The 15,019-nt window shown below is 30.9% G+C and overlaps 3 protein-coding genes and 1 long non-coding RNA gene across 4 annotated transcripts; 2 read left to right on the forward strand and 2 right to left on the reverse strand.

The window, feature by feature from the left end:
* Positions 1–1,248: 1,248 nt before the first annotated feature.
* LOC123687908 (zinc finger protein 708-like) lies at positions 1,249–3,610 on the reverse strand. Its single transcript, XM_045627073.1, has 5 exons — positions 3,090–3,610; positions 2,661–2,996; positions 2,438–2,605; positions 1,828–2,140; positions 1,249–1,748 (listed from the first exon to the last, which is right to left on the reverse strand). The coding sequence occupies exons 1-5, from the start codon at positions 3,598–3,600 to the stop codon at positions 1,286–1,288; spliced, it is 1,791 nt and encodes a 596-aa protein (XP_045483029.1). The 5' UTR covers positions 3,601–3,610; the 3' UTR covers positions 1,249–1,285.
* Positions 3,611–3,780: 170 nt separating this feature from the next.
* On the forward strand, positions 3,781–6,063 carry LOC123687924 (probable dolichyl pyrophosphate Glc1Man9GlcNAc2 alpha-1,3-glucosyltransferase). Its single transcript, XM_045627074.1, has 7 exons — positions 3,781–3,943; positions 4,047–4,319; positions 4,394–4,550; positions 4,607–4,843; positions 5,021–5,126; positions 5,213–5,483; positions 5,629–6,063. The coding sequence occupies exons 1-7, from the start codon at positions 3,885–3,887 to the stop codon at positions 6,047–6,049; spliced, it is 1,524 nt and encodes a 507-aa protein (XP_045483030.1). The 5' UTR covers positions 3,781–3,884; the 3' UTR covers positions 6,050–6,063.
* LOC123687992 lies at positions 6,047–8,633 on the reverse strand. The gene is made up of 3 exons (XR_006749697.1): positions 8,420–8,633; positions 7,594–7,751; positions 6,047–6,869 (listed from the first exon to the last, which is right to left on the reverse strand). It is a non-coding gene; the product is annotated as an uncharacterized LOC123687992 (long non-coding RNA).
* A 116-nt stretch (positions 8,634–8,749) lies between these two features.
* Positions 8,750–13,533, forward strand: LOC123687976 (metallothionein). Its single transcript, XM_045627078.1, has 2 exons — positions 8,750–8,960; positions 13,048–13,533. Exons 1-2 carry the CDS (start codon positions 8,951–8,953, stop codon positions 13,338–13,340), a joined length of 303 nt encoding a protein of 100 aa, XP_045483034.1. The 5' UTR covers positions 8,750–8,950; the 3' UTR covers positions 13,341–13,533.
* Positions 13,534–15,019: the final 1,486 nt, after the last annotated feature.

The following is a 15,019-nucleotide window of genomic DNA, read 5'->3' on the forward strand; positions in this document are numbered from 1 at the left end:
GACATGCAACAAATCCTAGGTAAAAGGATTAAAAAACAAAATGATTAAACTGAAACTGCCACCTTTTTAACATTAAACTAATAAATTCTTATTTTGAGGAAACAAACCCTTCCAGTAGAATTTGTAACATTATCTGAACCAAAACATATTGAGTCTTTAGACCTAGTCTGTTCAATCTACGCTAAAATGAACACTTGAAGAGTTATCGAGGAAGAACTTTAAATGAGGAAAAACCGCTATTTATAACTGTGTGGAGTAGTCTGCGATTTCCGAAAAACACAGAAAGAAACTAAAATTCGATGTTTTCAGAACTAAATTTGACATATCAAGAATTGTAATGAATTATTCGTAATTGAAATTTGTATTGGTTTATGGATTTCTCAAGAATCCCAACGAAACATTAATTAAAATTCATGAAATGTAAAATTTATTTATACAAACATCGAATTTTAGTTTCTTTCTGTGTTTTCCGGAAGTAACAGACAGTTATTAACACTGCAGTTATAAATAGTGGTTTCTCCTCATTTGAAGTTCTTCCCCGATAGCTCTTGAAGTGTTCATTTTAGGTATAGGGTTTGCTTAAGTAACCCCCACTAATTTTGTACGTAGAATCGACTCAAATAATAAAAAATATAGGTTCTTATTTGAAAATCTTGAGTTTTGATGAATTTGAGTTGTCCAAGTTCATGATCCTCTAATAAACCCTGTACATTTTTGGTCCAAGCCGAAAACAGTCTTATAATACTACGTATTTGCGGAATCGAAAAAGAAAAAAATTTTTTCGAGAAAAGCTTTTTCTGCTGAAATATTAAAAAAAATGTGAGTCCTCATCGCCACTTTTTTTTTTCATAAGAATCCCAATAATAACTCATGAACCGTTGAATTTTTACCCAAGGTATGGCATATTGCCAAAATTGCCATCAAAAAAGCTATTTAATTATGCAATAATATACTGGGTGTGCCATTCGAAATAAGGAAGTAGTAGTCTGTTTCCGGTATAACCGGAAGTTGTAGAGATCTGAAAATATTTTAGGGAGAAAGATCATTGTCTCAAACCCCAATATGCAAATTTTCAGCTCAAAATTATGATTAGTTTTCCATAAACGTCTAATAGGCCATCCCGGTGAATCACCCCGTATTCTATTGCAACTGTTCTGAATAGATCATAAATATCACAAGATTCTTGAAAAAAATAAGATGTAACTTGAAAGCTCAGTATGATCAGTTCACACTTAGCAAATAAAATAATTTGAATTTGCCGATCTCTATTGATTCACATATAAAATTACGATATATTATTAGTCATTTTTCTTCTCCAATGTATGTTTTTTTGGTCGGATGAATTAACAATAACGCTAGTAACTGCAGCACTAACCTCTTGGGAATTAACAAGAATCTTTTCATCCTTTTTATTGGTAAGATTGGAGCTTCTTTCTAGCAACTCTGCTTTTTCTTTCGATTCTTCATCTCTCTTTTTATTTTCTTTTTTTTCTTCTTCGGAATTCATTTTTGATTGTAGCATAATAGTTTTCAGTAAGCCCTCATTTTCAGGAGGATAGCTGCTTGGTATTTTGAACTTGATATTTTTGATAACATGTGGTCGGTTAGCATAATATTCATCGACAGAGAAAGGTGGTGATGAATATTCACTAGGAAAAGTTCTAGAAGGTATATTGTTATTTGTTGGTACTATTTTTGGGGCTGATTTCACTACTACTTCTCTCGAATTAGAGTCATAAGGATGATCTCTGAAATAAAAATTCAATAGCATAACAACAGCAACCAGAAATTCTTAACCTAACATAACCGCACATTCTTCATGCTTACCGATTAATATTGTAATTCTTTTTGAAAGCCGAAGTTTTGAACGCTAATTTGAGAGGACCATTCATGCAAGTTCTAGGCATGGAAGTAGCCTTATCGTTTGCTTCTTCATTCTTTTTAGTCATTGGAGATGATATTATAACATTTATTGCATTTGGATTATCTACAACAGCCTCTTTGTGTTTATCAGGAGGTTTTGAATCTCTTTTTATTATTTCAGGCTCCTTATCTGGATGAGCGTTTCTGAAATGTCGGCCTAGATTATCCTTCCTTCTGAACGACATGGAACATATTCCACAAGAATATATCTTCACATCTGGAATATAAAAGGGGAATTTCAAATTTTATTATATTGGATTTTTCATGTGATCGGTTCCAACATTTTTTACTTTTTTCCAAATAATTTTTTTTTAAATTTTTTATTGGATTCAAAGTGAAGGTTGTATAAAAAAAATATTTTGAAGTTGACGGAATTACCTTGAAGTTTTGAATTTTATTGGTAAAATATATAGCGATATTTATTTCCTTTTGTAAAATTTATTGCTTATAAGTGTTATAACCAAGGGTATAACTAAACTGACTGTTTTATATAAGTACAGATTATTCATATTACCTAAATGAACAGTCTCATGCCTTTTTAGGTCCTTGCTGTTTTTAAAAGCTTTATCACATGTTTCACATACAAAATCCCGTTTATGGATATGACATTTACGATGTACTGTCAAGGCCCATTTCTGCTTAAATTTCTTTCCACATTGCTCACACATATGCGTTTTTTCATCTAGAAGCATTGCCTTAATTGATACACACAAAAATATTAACAAATAAGCACTTACCAGAATGTGACAGAGTATGTTTCTTCAGATTGGAAGAATTATTAAATCTCATTTTACAATATTTACAAGGGAAAGGTTTTTCTCCAGTATGTATTACTCTATGTAATTTAAGAGAATTGAGAGTTTTGAAATTTTTTCCACATTCATCACATACATGTGGTTTATCATCAGTGTGAAGGACCATATGTCGTTTCAATTTTCCTGGCTCCCTAAAAGTTTTACCACATACCTTGCAGGCATATGGTTTATTTCCAGAATGTATCAACTCATGGATTTGCAGCTGAGATTTTAAAACAAATGATTTCTTACACACATCACAAAGGTATGGTTTGTTTTCTGAAAATGAGAATATAAGAAATCTAATTAGACATACTTAAACTAAATATCAAATTGAATTTCAATTCAAACTCATAATTTCAATATACCCACCTCCTAAACAAAATTTATGGTACCTCACATGATTTTTAGTTTTGAATTTCGATTTACAAATATTACAAATGAAAATTGGAGGTGTTCCTTCTATAGATATATGATTAGGTATCGTGATCATTGTATATCTGCGTTTTTGCAAAGTTGATTTTGATTTGTTTTTTATTGGAGTCGCTTCATTATTTTGTTCATCAACTTCATTTGACTGTTTTGGATCTTCATTCAATAATATATGTCCCTCATTTTTTATATCTTGGTCTTCTTTATCAATAACATTATTAAGCACTTTATTGCATGTTATTACTGTTCTGTGATTATTTTCAACAAATAAAGTCTTATTTTCTGACGATACATTTTTATTGTTCAAATAAATATTTCCATTCTCTTCACACTGTCGACAATATTCCACATCTTGTAACAAACACACTCTACATTTTTCATGTCCACAAGAATCTTTGATTATCCTTTTGAAGCTACCTTCAATGAAATCTTTACATTGAGGACATTGCATTGTTCCACTGGAATATAGAATAAAGAGCAATTATCTCAAATATTTCTTTGTACTCACCTAAATTTGTAATTCGGATAAATTAGATAGAAAAATAGTTTTGCTTTCTTTGTTTATACTTGCTTAACTTTGTTTTGACATTAAAAAGTTAGGTTATAAATAAATCGGAGATACATAACCTCAAAGATGTTGTTACATAACCTCAAAGATGTTGATCAAAACATTGATATTTTGAGAATTACTGTTGTATTTTACTGGGTGGAAATAATATTGGATTATATTATAGAATGATTATACCGATCAGCCTTCTAACTACGTCTTTAAAACTTCTCTTAATTCCTGCATAGTATGTACCTACTATAAATAAAATTGATTTTTGAAATACTTGAATAAATATTGAATTAACAAACAATTTTCAGTTTTATAATTCAATTTATGTTTGCTTTTAGTTATTCGACCGACTTTGAAGTTCATAGAAACTGGCTTGCTATAACACATAGCTTGCCAATTAAGAAATGGTACTTCGAAAACACATCAGAATGGACTCTAGATTACCCTCCACTTTTTGCTTGGTTCGAATACTTATTGTCATTTCCAGCTCAGTTATTCGACAAGAATATGCTAGTGGTTGAAAATTTAAACTATGATTCAAAGCAAACTATTCTTTTCCAAAGACTTTCTGTTATATTTATGGATGTTGTATATATCTATGGAGTTCATAGGTAATTAGTTAGGAATGATTTTTGTTCTTGTACTACATAATCGTTCAAGAATTTCAAAAGAATTGTTATTGTAGATGCTGCAAAGTGGTTTCGAAAGGTTGGAAAACAAATGTTGTCTTACCTATATTGCTTTTAGTTAACTGTGGTCTTATATTTGTTGATCATATACATTTCCAATACAATGGTTTCATGTATGGAATATTATTGATATCAATATCCTATATGTGGACTGTGAGTATATGCAATCAGTACTTTGAATTGAATTATGTGACACATCTATTTTTTAGGAAAACTATTTGAAATCTGCCTTCTTCTTTTGTGTCCTACTCAATCTAAAACATATATATTTGTATGCAGCTCCTGTTTATTTCATATACTTATTGAAGAATTACTGTCTACAAAATCGAACAGTTCTCTATGCACTAAAAAATGTGCAATGTTGGACAAACACATTAAAATTGGGGACGATTGTTTTAGGAATTTTTTCAATTACTTTTTTCCCATTTTATGATCATCTTCCTCAAGTAAGTACCTTCATATTGTTTCAAATCTAAATGATATGCTTAGCTATTCAACATTTATATTTTTTAAAATAATACAATTAATCAAATAAATTGAAGACTATCATGATACATTCAATATAAAATATTGAGTCCTGTTACATATTTTTATTTTTTTTATTAATTTTCTGAATACTACAGGTACTTTCAAGATTATTTCCACTAAAAAGAGGACTGTGTCATGCGTACTGGGCTCCAAATTTTTGGGCTATATATAATGTTGCTGATAAAGCTGCCTTCATTATTGGTGAGTTTTCGATGGAGTTCACAAGTTATTATTTAGAATGACTAAAAGACAATAATTATAAGACATTATTTTTTACGTTTTTTCAGCATCGAAGCTAGGATTTGTCCTGTCAGAAACTAAAGCATCAATGACTGGTGGTTTGGTACAAGAATATTCCCACACTTTTTTACCGAATATTACACCTATGATATCACTTATGATATCTTTTATTGCGATGGTACCATGTTTGTTCAAGCTGTGGAAAATGAAGTCCAGCTCTGACTTTGTTCGTTGTATTGTTCTTTGCTCATTGACTTCATTTGCATTTGGATACCATGTTCATGAGAAAGCAATATTAATGTCTGTGATTCCTCTAACGTAAGTAACAAAGAATAAAATTCTCTCACTCTTAAAGACGTTTTCCTTGTCCATTTTTTGTTTATGTCTATGATCTTCTTGAAGTCAATATGAAATTTTCTAATTTTAAATCTATTTCATTCAAGAATTTATGTTTTTTTTTCAGATTATTGTCCATCATCAGATATTTCGATGCAAGAATTTTTCTGCTTCTTTCTACAGTTGGACATTATTCTCTATTTCCTTTATTGTTTCCAACAAATTTGATTTTAGTAAAAACTTTGATATTCCTCTTGTATTCTCTCTATGCATTCCATAGTTTGACAAAAGTATATACTCTCAAAATTTGTAAATATTCCTTACCATTGTTAAATATTCCAGAGAGTTTATATCTGTTAGGTTTGAGTTTAATTTATTTTTATGAAAATTTTATACATAATTTATTAGGCCTTGGCGAAAAATTACCTTTCCTACCTTTGATGATGATTTCTGTTTATTGTTCCATAGGTGTCATGTATTGTTGGTTTAGATATTATATTTACTTTTTACAAACTCCTATTGTACAAACAAAATTGAAATCTAAATAAAATTTTATACTTGATTTTATTTAATTTTTACTATTCCTTCTCCCAGAAATGATTACTATGAATTTCCAATTGATATTTTTCAAAATATGCCAGATCAACCTGTTTCCAAAACTATAAGGCTGAAAAACAGCTAGGTAATATAGATCTATTGGCGAAGGACAATAATGATCTTTTATTTAGCTTTCTTGATATTTTTAATAAAATATTTCTCTCAATGTCGAACGATAATTTTATATCTTTTATCAGGCTGAAATATTTACAATTATTGACTATGTTGATGTCATATTACACAAAAAATTGTTTCAATGCTAAGTTTACTATTTACTGCAATAACAGATCATCCAGTATTTCATATGAATATTTGATTTCACCAAGGAAATGGAAAGTATTCGATATACTCTATTTATTATAACATTCCATAAAGCACCAGTCTTTAATATTACGTATTTGCGTTAAAATTAACGTTGAAAGAGTAGAGTATCGATATAAAATATGATGGAGAAACAGATCAAAACAATAATATGTACATAATAAATATCCTTATTAAAAATGAACAATTTTCATTGAGTAAAACACAAATAGTCTCAACATTTTGGTTGTAATTCGAATACTTCCCATAGTGGACAAAGTAATCAGTGAATGTTGACTTAAACATAAGATGTATAACGTTTATTAGTGGGACAATATTCCGCATATTCTTCCCAAGTACACCCTGAAGATTTGCAACATTCTGAAGTTATAGAGCCTGTTCTTCTGTTCATGCCTCGTCGGGAACGCAAAAAGATTTTTGCCTTTTTTTCTGGAATCCAAGGATATCTCACTGAAACAAAAAATGAACTTGATAAGGAGATTGCTCATCACAGGGTTTCCCAATAATAAGTTTTTTTACAACAAAATGAAACCTTATTGGAAAACCCTTTTCTAAAGATATCTTATCTTGACCTATCCATTTCTGAAAAAGCTTGAGCAGTCTTAGAAAGGATAATTTTTTTATTGGAGTGTTTCTTCTTGTTTTTCCTCCACAATTTATTATCTACAAATAAAAATAATGTAGATATTTTGTCATACTTGAACAATTCATGCGATGGTCATGAGAGTTTGGGAACTTGTAAAGTAAATCACTGCACTATCAAAACTTTTTGACGTGGCGCATTCGCCATTAGGTAGCGTTTAGCTTATTTCAAAATTTTTCCATTGTGTAGATAAAAATTCTGAGCTCTTCTTGGATACTATGAAAGAGTTGGGTGCTATAAATTCCGCACAAAAATGAATGGCTTTATCATCCATATCGATTCGCCAGCGATCAATTGATTTTGAAGGATTAAAATAAGGGGTTCCAATAAAAAATAATTCCTAAGAAACTATAAGCAATATGATCTTATGAATAGCTACATAATTCATTCAAAATATAATTGACAAAACAATAAAATAAAACAGTAATTTCCACTAATCTATTAAATATCAGTGGTAATTACAGTGTTTCATTATTCTTTACAAAGAATTAAGTTAGAATCGAATCCAATTGAATACTTATGATTGCTTACCGTCCTCATCGAAAATATTGTCGGATCTTTTGGCTGGTCTTCTTCTGTTGATTCGATAAATATCATTTTCACATGCCCAAAATAGGTGTTTCATTAGTGTCTCCCTACATCGTACTTATTTTTTCCTGTGCCAAGCTTCTCTCCAATATGAATGAGACCTATAAGGAAAGTTATATGTATTACTATGTGCATCAAATTGTCTAATATTACTACTGTTCACACAAATGCATGCTGATATCTCGAATGCTTGCAAAATAATGGATTTATTATCGAGTAAATGAATTGATTTGATCTCGATGACGGAACAAATCAAGTTTTTGCTTTGGAAAATTTCCACGAAGCATCCCAGAGCGGTCACCCATCCAGATATTTATCCCACTCGAAGCTTGGATTCCTTTCCAACGCTCTTTTCGAAAACTATGAGCGAATATTTGAAAAAATTTGGTGCAAAAATTGGAGGATGTACCGCGTTGATTGTCCTCGTCCGCGAATCAGATACTTCAAATTTGAAGGCAAATAATGAGGCAATTAAATACATATAGTCATTTTTTAAGAAAAACTAAAACACCCAGTATCTCGGATTACGAAGCATTTGCGAACAAAAGTCTTAAAGCAAACATTATTTTGTCACTTAGAATCACCTGCTGAAGTTTGTTGCATTTATTCATTAACACCGTCTGTATATTGTCATTTTATATTATTATAAGATTTTTTTCTTAAGTATTCAGATATTTGCAATAAAAAAGAAAATAAAAACCATCTTAAGAACTTTGCAGTATTTTTTCAACGAGTTGTAATATTGTGTAAGATTGGGAAAATGACAAACCTTTGTATAATATTTGCATCAGTGCTTTATGAATGCATTCTTCAAACAACGAAAGAAGTTTCAACAATATCTTGGTATAATATCGAATAACACATGTTAATTCACTAGCATAACTATCTTCACTTAGTGAGAATTCTTCATTTGAAGAAATTTTTCCGATAAAGTATAAATAATATATATCTAATTAATAAGTCACAATTTATCTTAATAGTTATAACAATATTCAATGCGCAATTCAACAGGTACCGAATTGAATTAACAATAGCTCCAGTCATGAAAAAGATAAAAGCGATAAGATATTGAGTCAACAATGAAAATTTCAAACAGATAACACTAGATGGTTCTGGAAAGCTTGTTGCACACAGCACACTCTGTATCGATTGCGTAGAATCAAGAAATGTGCACACGGCGCTAGATTATACTCCTAATATAAAATAGGCGTGCAATATTCCAGTCAGCGTACAGTAAACAGTGAATTACCGGTCAGTATTTCAAAAGCTTTCGAAGTAACCAAAACATTATACAGTCATCATGAGTCAAGGTAAGCTTCATTCATATTTTCTTTAATAATCCAGTTTTTATTTATATTGATTTTATGAATGTATGGAAATTTGATTGATTTTTCAAAACATCCTCTTTACTTTCTCTTTTCCCGTTTTTTACTCTTGGTGTTGGGTGAAGAAAAATTAGTTTTAAATTTTTTGGTTGACTATTTCCAAGAATAGTTTTATAATTTTGAAGCTTACTTAAAAATGTTTCGTATAAATCAAATTTTGAAGAGTTGAATTTCAAACAAATAACAGTTCAAACCCTTAATGATATTATTTATTCCCTCTTTTTTGAAAATCAATTTTAATTGAAATTTTTTTTTAGATGAAATAGGAAATATTGCAATATTAGTGTGAAATTTGCAGTTTTTCGATAGATTTTTCTCATATGAGTTTGTTTTCTGATTTTCTTGCAGTGTCTAGAAGTTTTTCCCAAATAATTTGATCACTAGTTACATTCATATGATATATCGAACAAATTCAAACTCAATTTCATTCTGATTGATATTGAAAATATAATTTTGCGTCTCATTACTCAACAGATTATTTTTGATGTGAGAAAACTGGATTAACGGGAAATCCGAAGCCAGTTTTCCGTTCATCTAAAGAAAAGCTGAATGAAATTTCTCATACAATTTTCCTTTTCATTCGAGAGAATTCCATCAGATGGAGTTTACATCGATATACATTTTTACGGTACATTTCAATATCATTTATAGCTCTTGATGATTTTATGGAAAATTGATGTTTTCCAGTGAATTGAGCAAAAACTCACGTTTATTACTTAGTAAGCCAACTTTATATTCGTTTTGAATGCAACCTTTGTCATTTTCAAAGCAACACTATCTAAAAATAACGAATAGGTATTTAGCCGTCCATGGAACAACACAAAACAATTACACCCAGTTTAGTAGAGTGATAATTGCATCATTTGAATTTCCATTGTTGGGAAGAGGAAATTTTCTGTGAAATTTCTGTAATGTAGCTCTGAAATTTAATGATGAAATGTTTTATTGAGATAGGTAATGGTTAGATTAGGTTACGAAATAATTCTTAATTATTTATGAATGTTTGCAAGTACTTATGTCAATCTCTGGTGTACCTACCTACTATGTAAACATTCATAAATTATTGTGGTGAATATTCTCAAGGCTATGGCGTACTACATATCGATATCAATTCACTGAATATAAGTTAACCTGTTATTGTTATTGTTCAATCGTGAATGAGTTACGGTAAAGTGATTATTGTAGGGATTGAATTATCGAATAAATATTAACCTCAACACCTTCAGTCTGTGTCTTCAAGAATAAGTATCTATCTATTTATGATTGAAGAGATTGTTTATTTGAGAATAATAACTAACATACCATCAATGAATTGAAGAGACCCAAAATAAACATCTTTATTTATTTATGAATTGGAGTTATCTCAAAGTGAACTGCCTCTTTCAATCTTGATAATATCTAAACCTGAAGGTAATTCAATGAATCTTTCGAAATTAAGATTATCCATCAAGTTGTCAAGAGCTTGATATTGCAAAAACTTTCCAAGCTTATTTGGATGATGAAAATGGATTTGATTTATCAGATAAGAAATGTTGAAATTCAATATTATTTCAGAAAATCCTTACGATCATTACATTTTCTGGTTTAAATGATTAAAAGATATCTAAAGACGATTCTTGCGAAATTATTGAGTGCTTGATGTATAATTCATTGGAAAATTTCTGGGGCAGGGGTTAACAGATTAACTGAAAAACACAAGATATGCCTAGAGCCACCATGGTTCTAGAGAGCCAGTTCGTAAATCAACTGAATAAAATCAAGTAATAATAATAATACGTATATTAAACATCAATAATTTACATGTCACGTCTAAGAAAAAGTACAAAATGATGATGTGAATTCTGTGTTCAGGAATTCCTCAACGGAATACAAGTTTTAGAAATTAACTTGAGATGCAGGATAACTGAAAGTCTACTTAGTCTAGATAAAAAAAAATAGGCTAGATCAGCATTTGAGCGAATGAGGAAAGATAGGCGTACAACTTTGCTTCCGCCGTTTTTTTTTTTCGAAATTCGAGGCTTTATTGTAAAAAACTTGTTATACATTTATGATTCAAAGTATTGTCCATCGTTGTCGCTGTCCATCGCAATACTTTCTCCCATCTTTCGAGTAGCGTATGAACCCTGCGTTGAAAAAAAAAGGTCATCTTTTGAAGCGATCCACGAATCGATCCAATTTTTTACTTCTTCATAAGATGGGAAGTGCTGGTCAGCCAGGCTGTGTGCCATTGATCAGAGTAAGTTATAGTCACCGTTCTTCCAAAGCCATGCTGGTCTTCGACGTCAAAATCACCGTTGTTGAAGCGTTGAAACCACTCTCGGCACGTTTTTTCACTATTAGCGGCCTCACCATAGGTATTTCACAGTATTCGATGAGCCTAAGCTTATTGTATGACATTTACGATCTATTTATTTCGACTACCACTTACCGCTACAGCTATCTATTGCAAAACAGAGGAAGCAAAGTTGTAAACCTAATACAATATGTTTTTTAAATGAGATGAAAGCCTGGACACTCAAGCAGTCAACTCTGAGGCTAATCGAAATGTTGGTCTTCCGCAGAATGTTCAAGATTTCTTGGACAAATGAAGCCGAATGATAGGGTGCTAGACAGTGATAATGCAGATAGAGAGCTATTAACATCTATTGAAAGACGTGTCCTACTTTAGACACGTATTGAGTTTCTCCAGTTGATCATAAAGGGCAAAATAGAGAGAAAACGACGACCAGGAAGGAGACAACACTACTGGATGAAGAATATTAGAAGAAGGGATATGAATGTCCAAGAGTTGGTTCACACCAACCAAAAGAGGGACTTATTTGCCACAGTTCTCTTCCCTAGGAGAGGCACTGAAAGAAGAAGATGAAGTTGTGTCCAAACTATTTCAAAAGATCATTAGGAAAAATAATGAACTGAAATAGCTATTGAGAGGTTAGCGGCCTGTGTACATGTCTGGAATATGATTCAATTATGGCCTGAGTCATAGAACCGGATATTGAATTGGTCTTGGTCAGGACTAATCTTCTAATTATTGAATGGAATATGCACTTGTTGATATCCTTTTCACTTGCAGTACCGTATTAAGGATTGCTTAAATGTATTGAAGGAGAAAGAAAAAGGCATTGACGTGAAGTCAGGAGCTCTTGAGCACACGTTCATTTATGCGTCAATTGTACCTTCGGATAGTGCATAGTATATGTAGTCTCCAAGGGTAGCTCTCACAATTTCCTGGCATCAAATGAGGGATTTCCTCATTTTTCAATATTCTTCTTGAATTTTGCACAAATATTGAAATTGGTATTGTATACAGGGTGTTCCCAAATTAGACTCGAACCTTGAAGGAAATTTATTGTCATTTGTTGTCGATTGAGCCATATTTAATGATAACCTAAAATCAACAGTTTCCGAGATATTTGAGTACTTGTGTCACTTTACTTCATTCTTCGTCAATTTTTTCTACGTTGACCATGTTTGATTTCAATTTTGGATTATTTTCATTAGAAAAGGATATGTATGGAAAAAGCAAAACTATGCTGTATTAGATGTTGACTAAGAATTAGTATGATTTGAAAGTTTTCATATGAAAAATAGAATAGTAAATTTCTAATATAAATTTTCCTGCAATTTTCGAATTCCACAATTTAAGTATGACCAGATTATTTAACAACTTTCCGAATTCCCTCTCTATTTCCTAAAAAAGTTTTGGTAATGGGTTAATTATAATAAAATTTGTTCAACGTAGAAAAAATGGACGAAAAATTTAGTAAAGTGTGAAATCTTTGAAAAACACAAGAGTTCTAATATGTATCTTTTTTTGGGCATAATTGGGCCGAATTGCCGCCCCTCAAATAGAGGCGCTTCACTGTTTCACCCCTAACGCCATCCCTGATTGTATCATTCTTATTGTGAACTCTTAACTTTTTTCAATTTAATCTTGATACAAATCCTCAAATTTTTTTCGAAAAGTACTCAGATTTTACTTCCACAAAACTAAGCCAATTTTTTTTTACAGCCGAAGGAGCCTGCTGCAGGAAGGAGCAAGTCAGCTGCAAATGCGACGATTGCAAATGCTCAGATTCCGGCAAATGCGGCCAAAGTTGCAAATGCGACAACTGCAAATGCTGCTCAACCGAAAAGAATTGCTGCAGCAAGGGTTGTGAGTGCGGAGACAACTGCCAATGCAGCTCTGATAAGAAGAATTGCAAATGCACCAATTGCAAATGTTGCGAGTCCGATGATGCTTGCTGCAAAAAACCGGACGACGCTTGCTGCAAGAAGTCTGAGGATGCTTGCTGCAAGAAGTGAGAAGCATCGTTTTGGGATAATCAGTATATGGCTTTTATGCGGTTTAAGAAATTGCTGCATATATTTTATAATGGGGAACATAATATGTTAAGATGAAAATATTCCTATGTGTCAAAATATACATTCCAAATGAGGATATATTGTTAGTCCAAGTGTAAATTGAATGCTTGAATAAAAAGTCTATGAAAATTAAGTTGCTTTTTTGAATCATTTAATTCCGGATAACATTTATTTTATAGAATGATATTTTCAAATGAAAATAATGAATTTTTAGGATAGTTGAAGGAAAAATTCAATCTCTTATATAGAAATGAAATTGAAAGCATGTATTCAATAGAAATAAATTGAATTTGAAGACAAAAGTTTTTTTTTCAAGGATTTATTACTTACTTAATATAATTTCTAAGATAAATACTTTGGATTTTCAGCCCATCATTTTCAGAAATAAATATTTTCCTATCATATTGGATAGATATTATATTTTTTATGTATATGTTATGTTTTTTTATGAACATAATATTCTGTAGTAAGCACAATCTAATCCTCTGAATCCTCTGAGTGTTAAAGAAAGTTTCTACAACGATGTTGTCATCTTCATAAACCATACATCTCCACTCAGCATTTCAATACTTTCTATTCTGACCAAAAAATTCTTATTAGGTACTTACTTCAATACTTTTTATGAACTTTCGGATACAGCATAGGTACCTAATTTGAAAAACCTAGTTTGCCAATGCGTATTCATTATTATTGTTATTTCTTACGTGAGCCATATAATTGTCTTCCATGTATCTTATTAGAATATTATGGGAAATTCGCTCTTTATTTATATACACTCAGGTGCAAAAAAACGCAACAAGTTGATATTTGATAAAGTTTGAAGTCTCATAGTTTTTTTATTTCCAGCCCAATTTTCAAAATTCTTTCAGTGAACTGTAGATGAAATTATTAATTTTAACTTGTTGAACCCTAATTTCGAAACACCCTGTGGAATAATTTCGTGATCAAATTTTTTCAAATTACCAATGTTCATCTAGAATCAATTCTTTTTCAACATTTTATCTTGTTTCGTAGCTTTGAGTGCATTTTCAAGTGACAAATGAATAGATAGCTATGAGCTGAGAACTATAGGTATAAGAAGGCTATGGCACATTTACTAAATATCAACTAAATCCTTTTTTTTTTCACCATACTTCGAACAATTTGTAATTAAAAGTTTAGTTTGCAATAATGTGTATACAGGACAAAATTCAAAATTTGAATTACCTAGTTATACTAAATGCTGATAGCATCTTCAAAAAATTCATGAAGAATATCGAAAAAAAAAATTGAATATTTCAATGAAAATTCATAGTTTTGATCAAGTTGAGATCTTGACCGGTCATGGAAACCAATAATATTAAGCTTCATGAAGAATTTTGAGCTGATTGATCCATCAGAACAATAATCAGAAAATTCATGCACAGTATCTAGCAAAATCTAGTGCTTCAGTGTTTGCAAATCTGACCGAGTTGAAATTTAGCATATATAAAAGTATAATACCATTCTTTATGCTCAATTTCATGTTGATTGTATCTCCCGAACCATAGAAAATTATCAAGGAAATATATCCGTAAAATAAATCAGACTTAATTGAAATTTAGTTTGAACCTATATACAGGGTGTTAGAGAATAAGTGC

The sequence above is a fragment of the Harmonia axyridis genome, chromosome 1, assembly GCF_914767665.1.
Source record: "Harmonia axyridis chromosome 1, icHarAxyr1.1, whole genome shotgun sequence".
Lineage (NCBI taxonomy): Eukaryota > Metazoa > Arthropoda > Insecta > Coleoptera > Coccinellidae > Harmonia > Harmonia axyridis.

Bases quoted from the DNA above. Each gene is read 5' to 3' on its own strand.
- LOC123687908 (XM_045627073.1), bottom strand. From the start codon at position 3,600: ATGCAATGTCCTCAATGTAAAGATTTCATTGAAGGTAGCTTCAAAAGG. The intron at 2,606-2,660 runs GTAAGTGCTTAT...CAATGCTTCTAG, and splicing joins ACATACTCTGTCACATTCTG to ATGAAAAAACGCATATGTGT. The intron at 2,141-2,437 runs GTAATATGAATA...TTTATATTCCAG, and splicing joins GCATGAGACTGTTCATTTAG to ATGTGAAGATATATTCTTGT.
- LOC123687924 (XM_045627074.1), top strand. From the start codon at position 3,885: ATGATTATACCGATCAGCCTTCTAACTACGTCTTTAAAACTTCTCTTA. The intron at 4,551-4,606 runs GTGAGTATATGC...TCTATTTTTTAG, and splicing joins CAATATCCTATATGTGGACT to GAAAACTATTTGAAATCTGC. The intron at 5,127-5,212 runs GTGAGTTTTCGA...ACGTTTTTTCAG, and splicing joins TAAAGCTGCCTTCATTATTG to CATCGAAGCTAGGATTTGTC.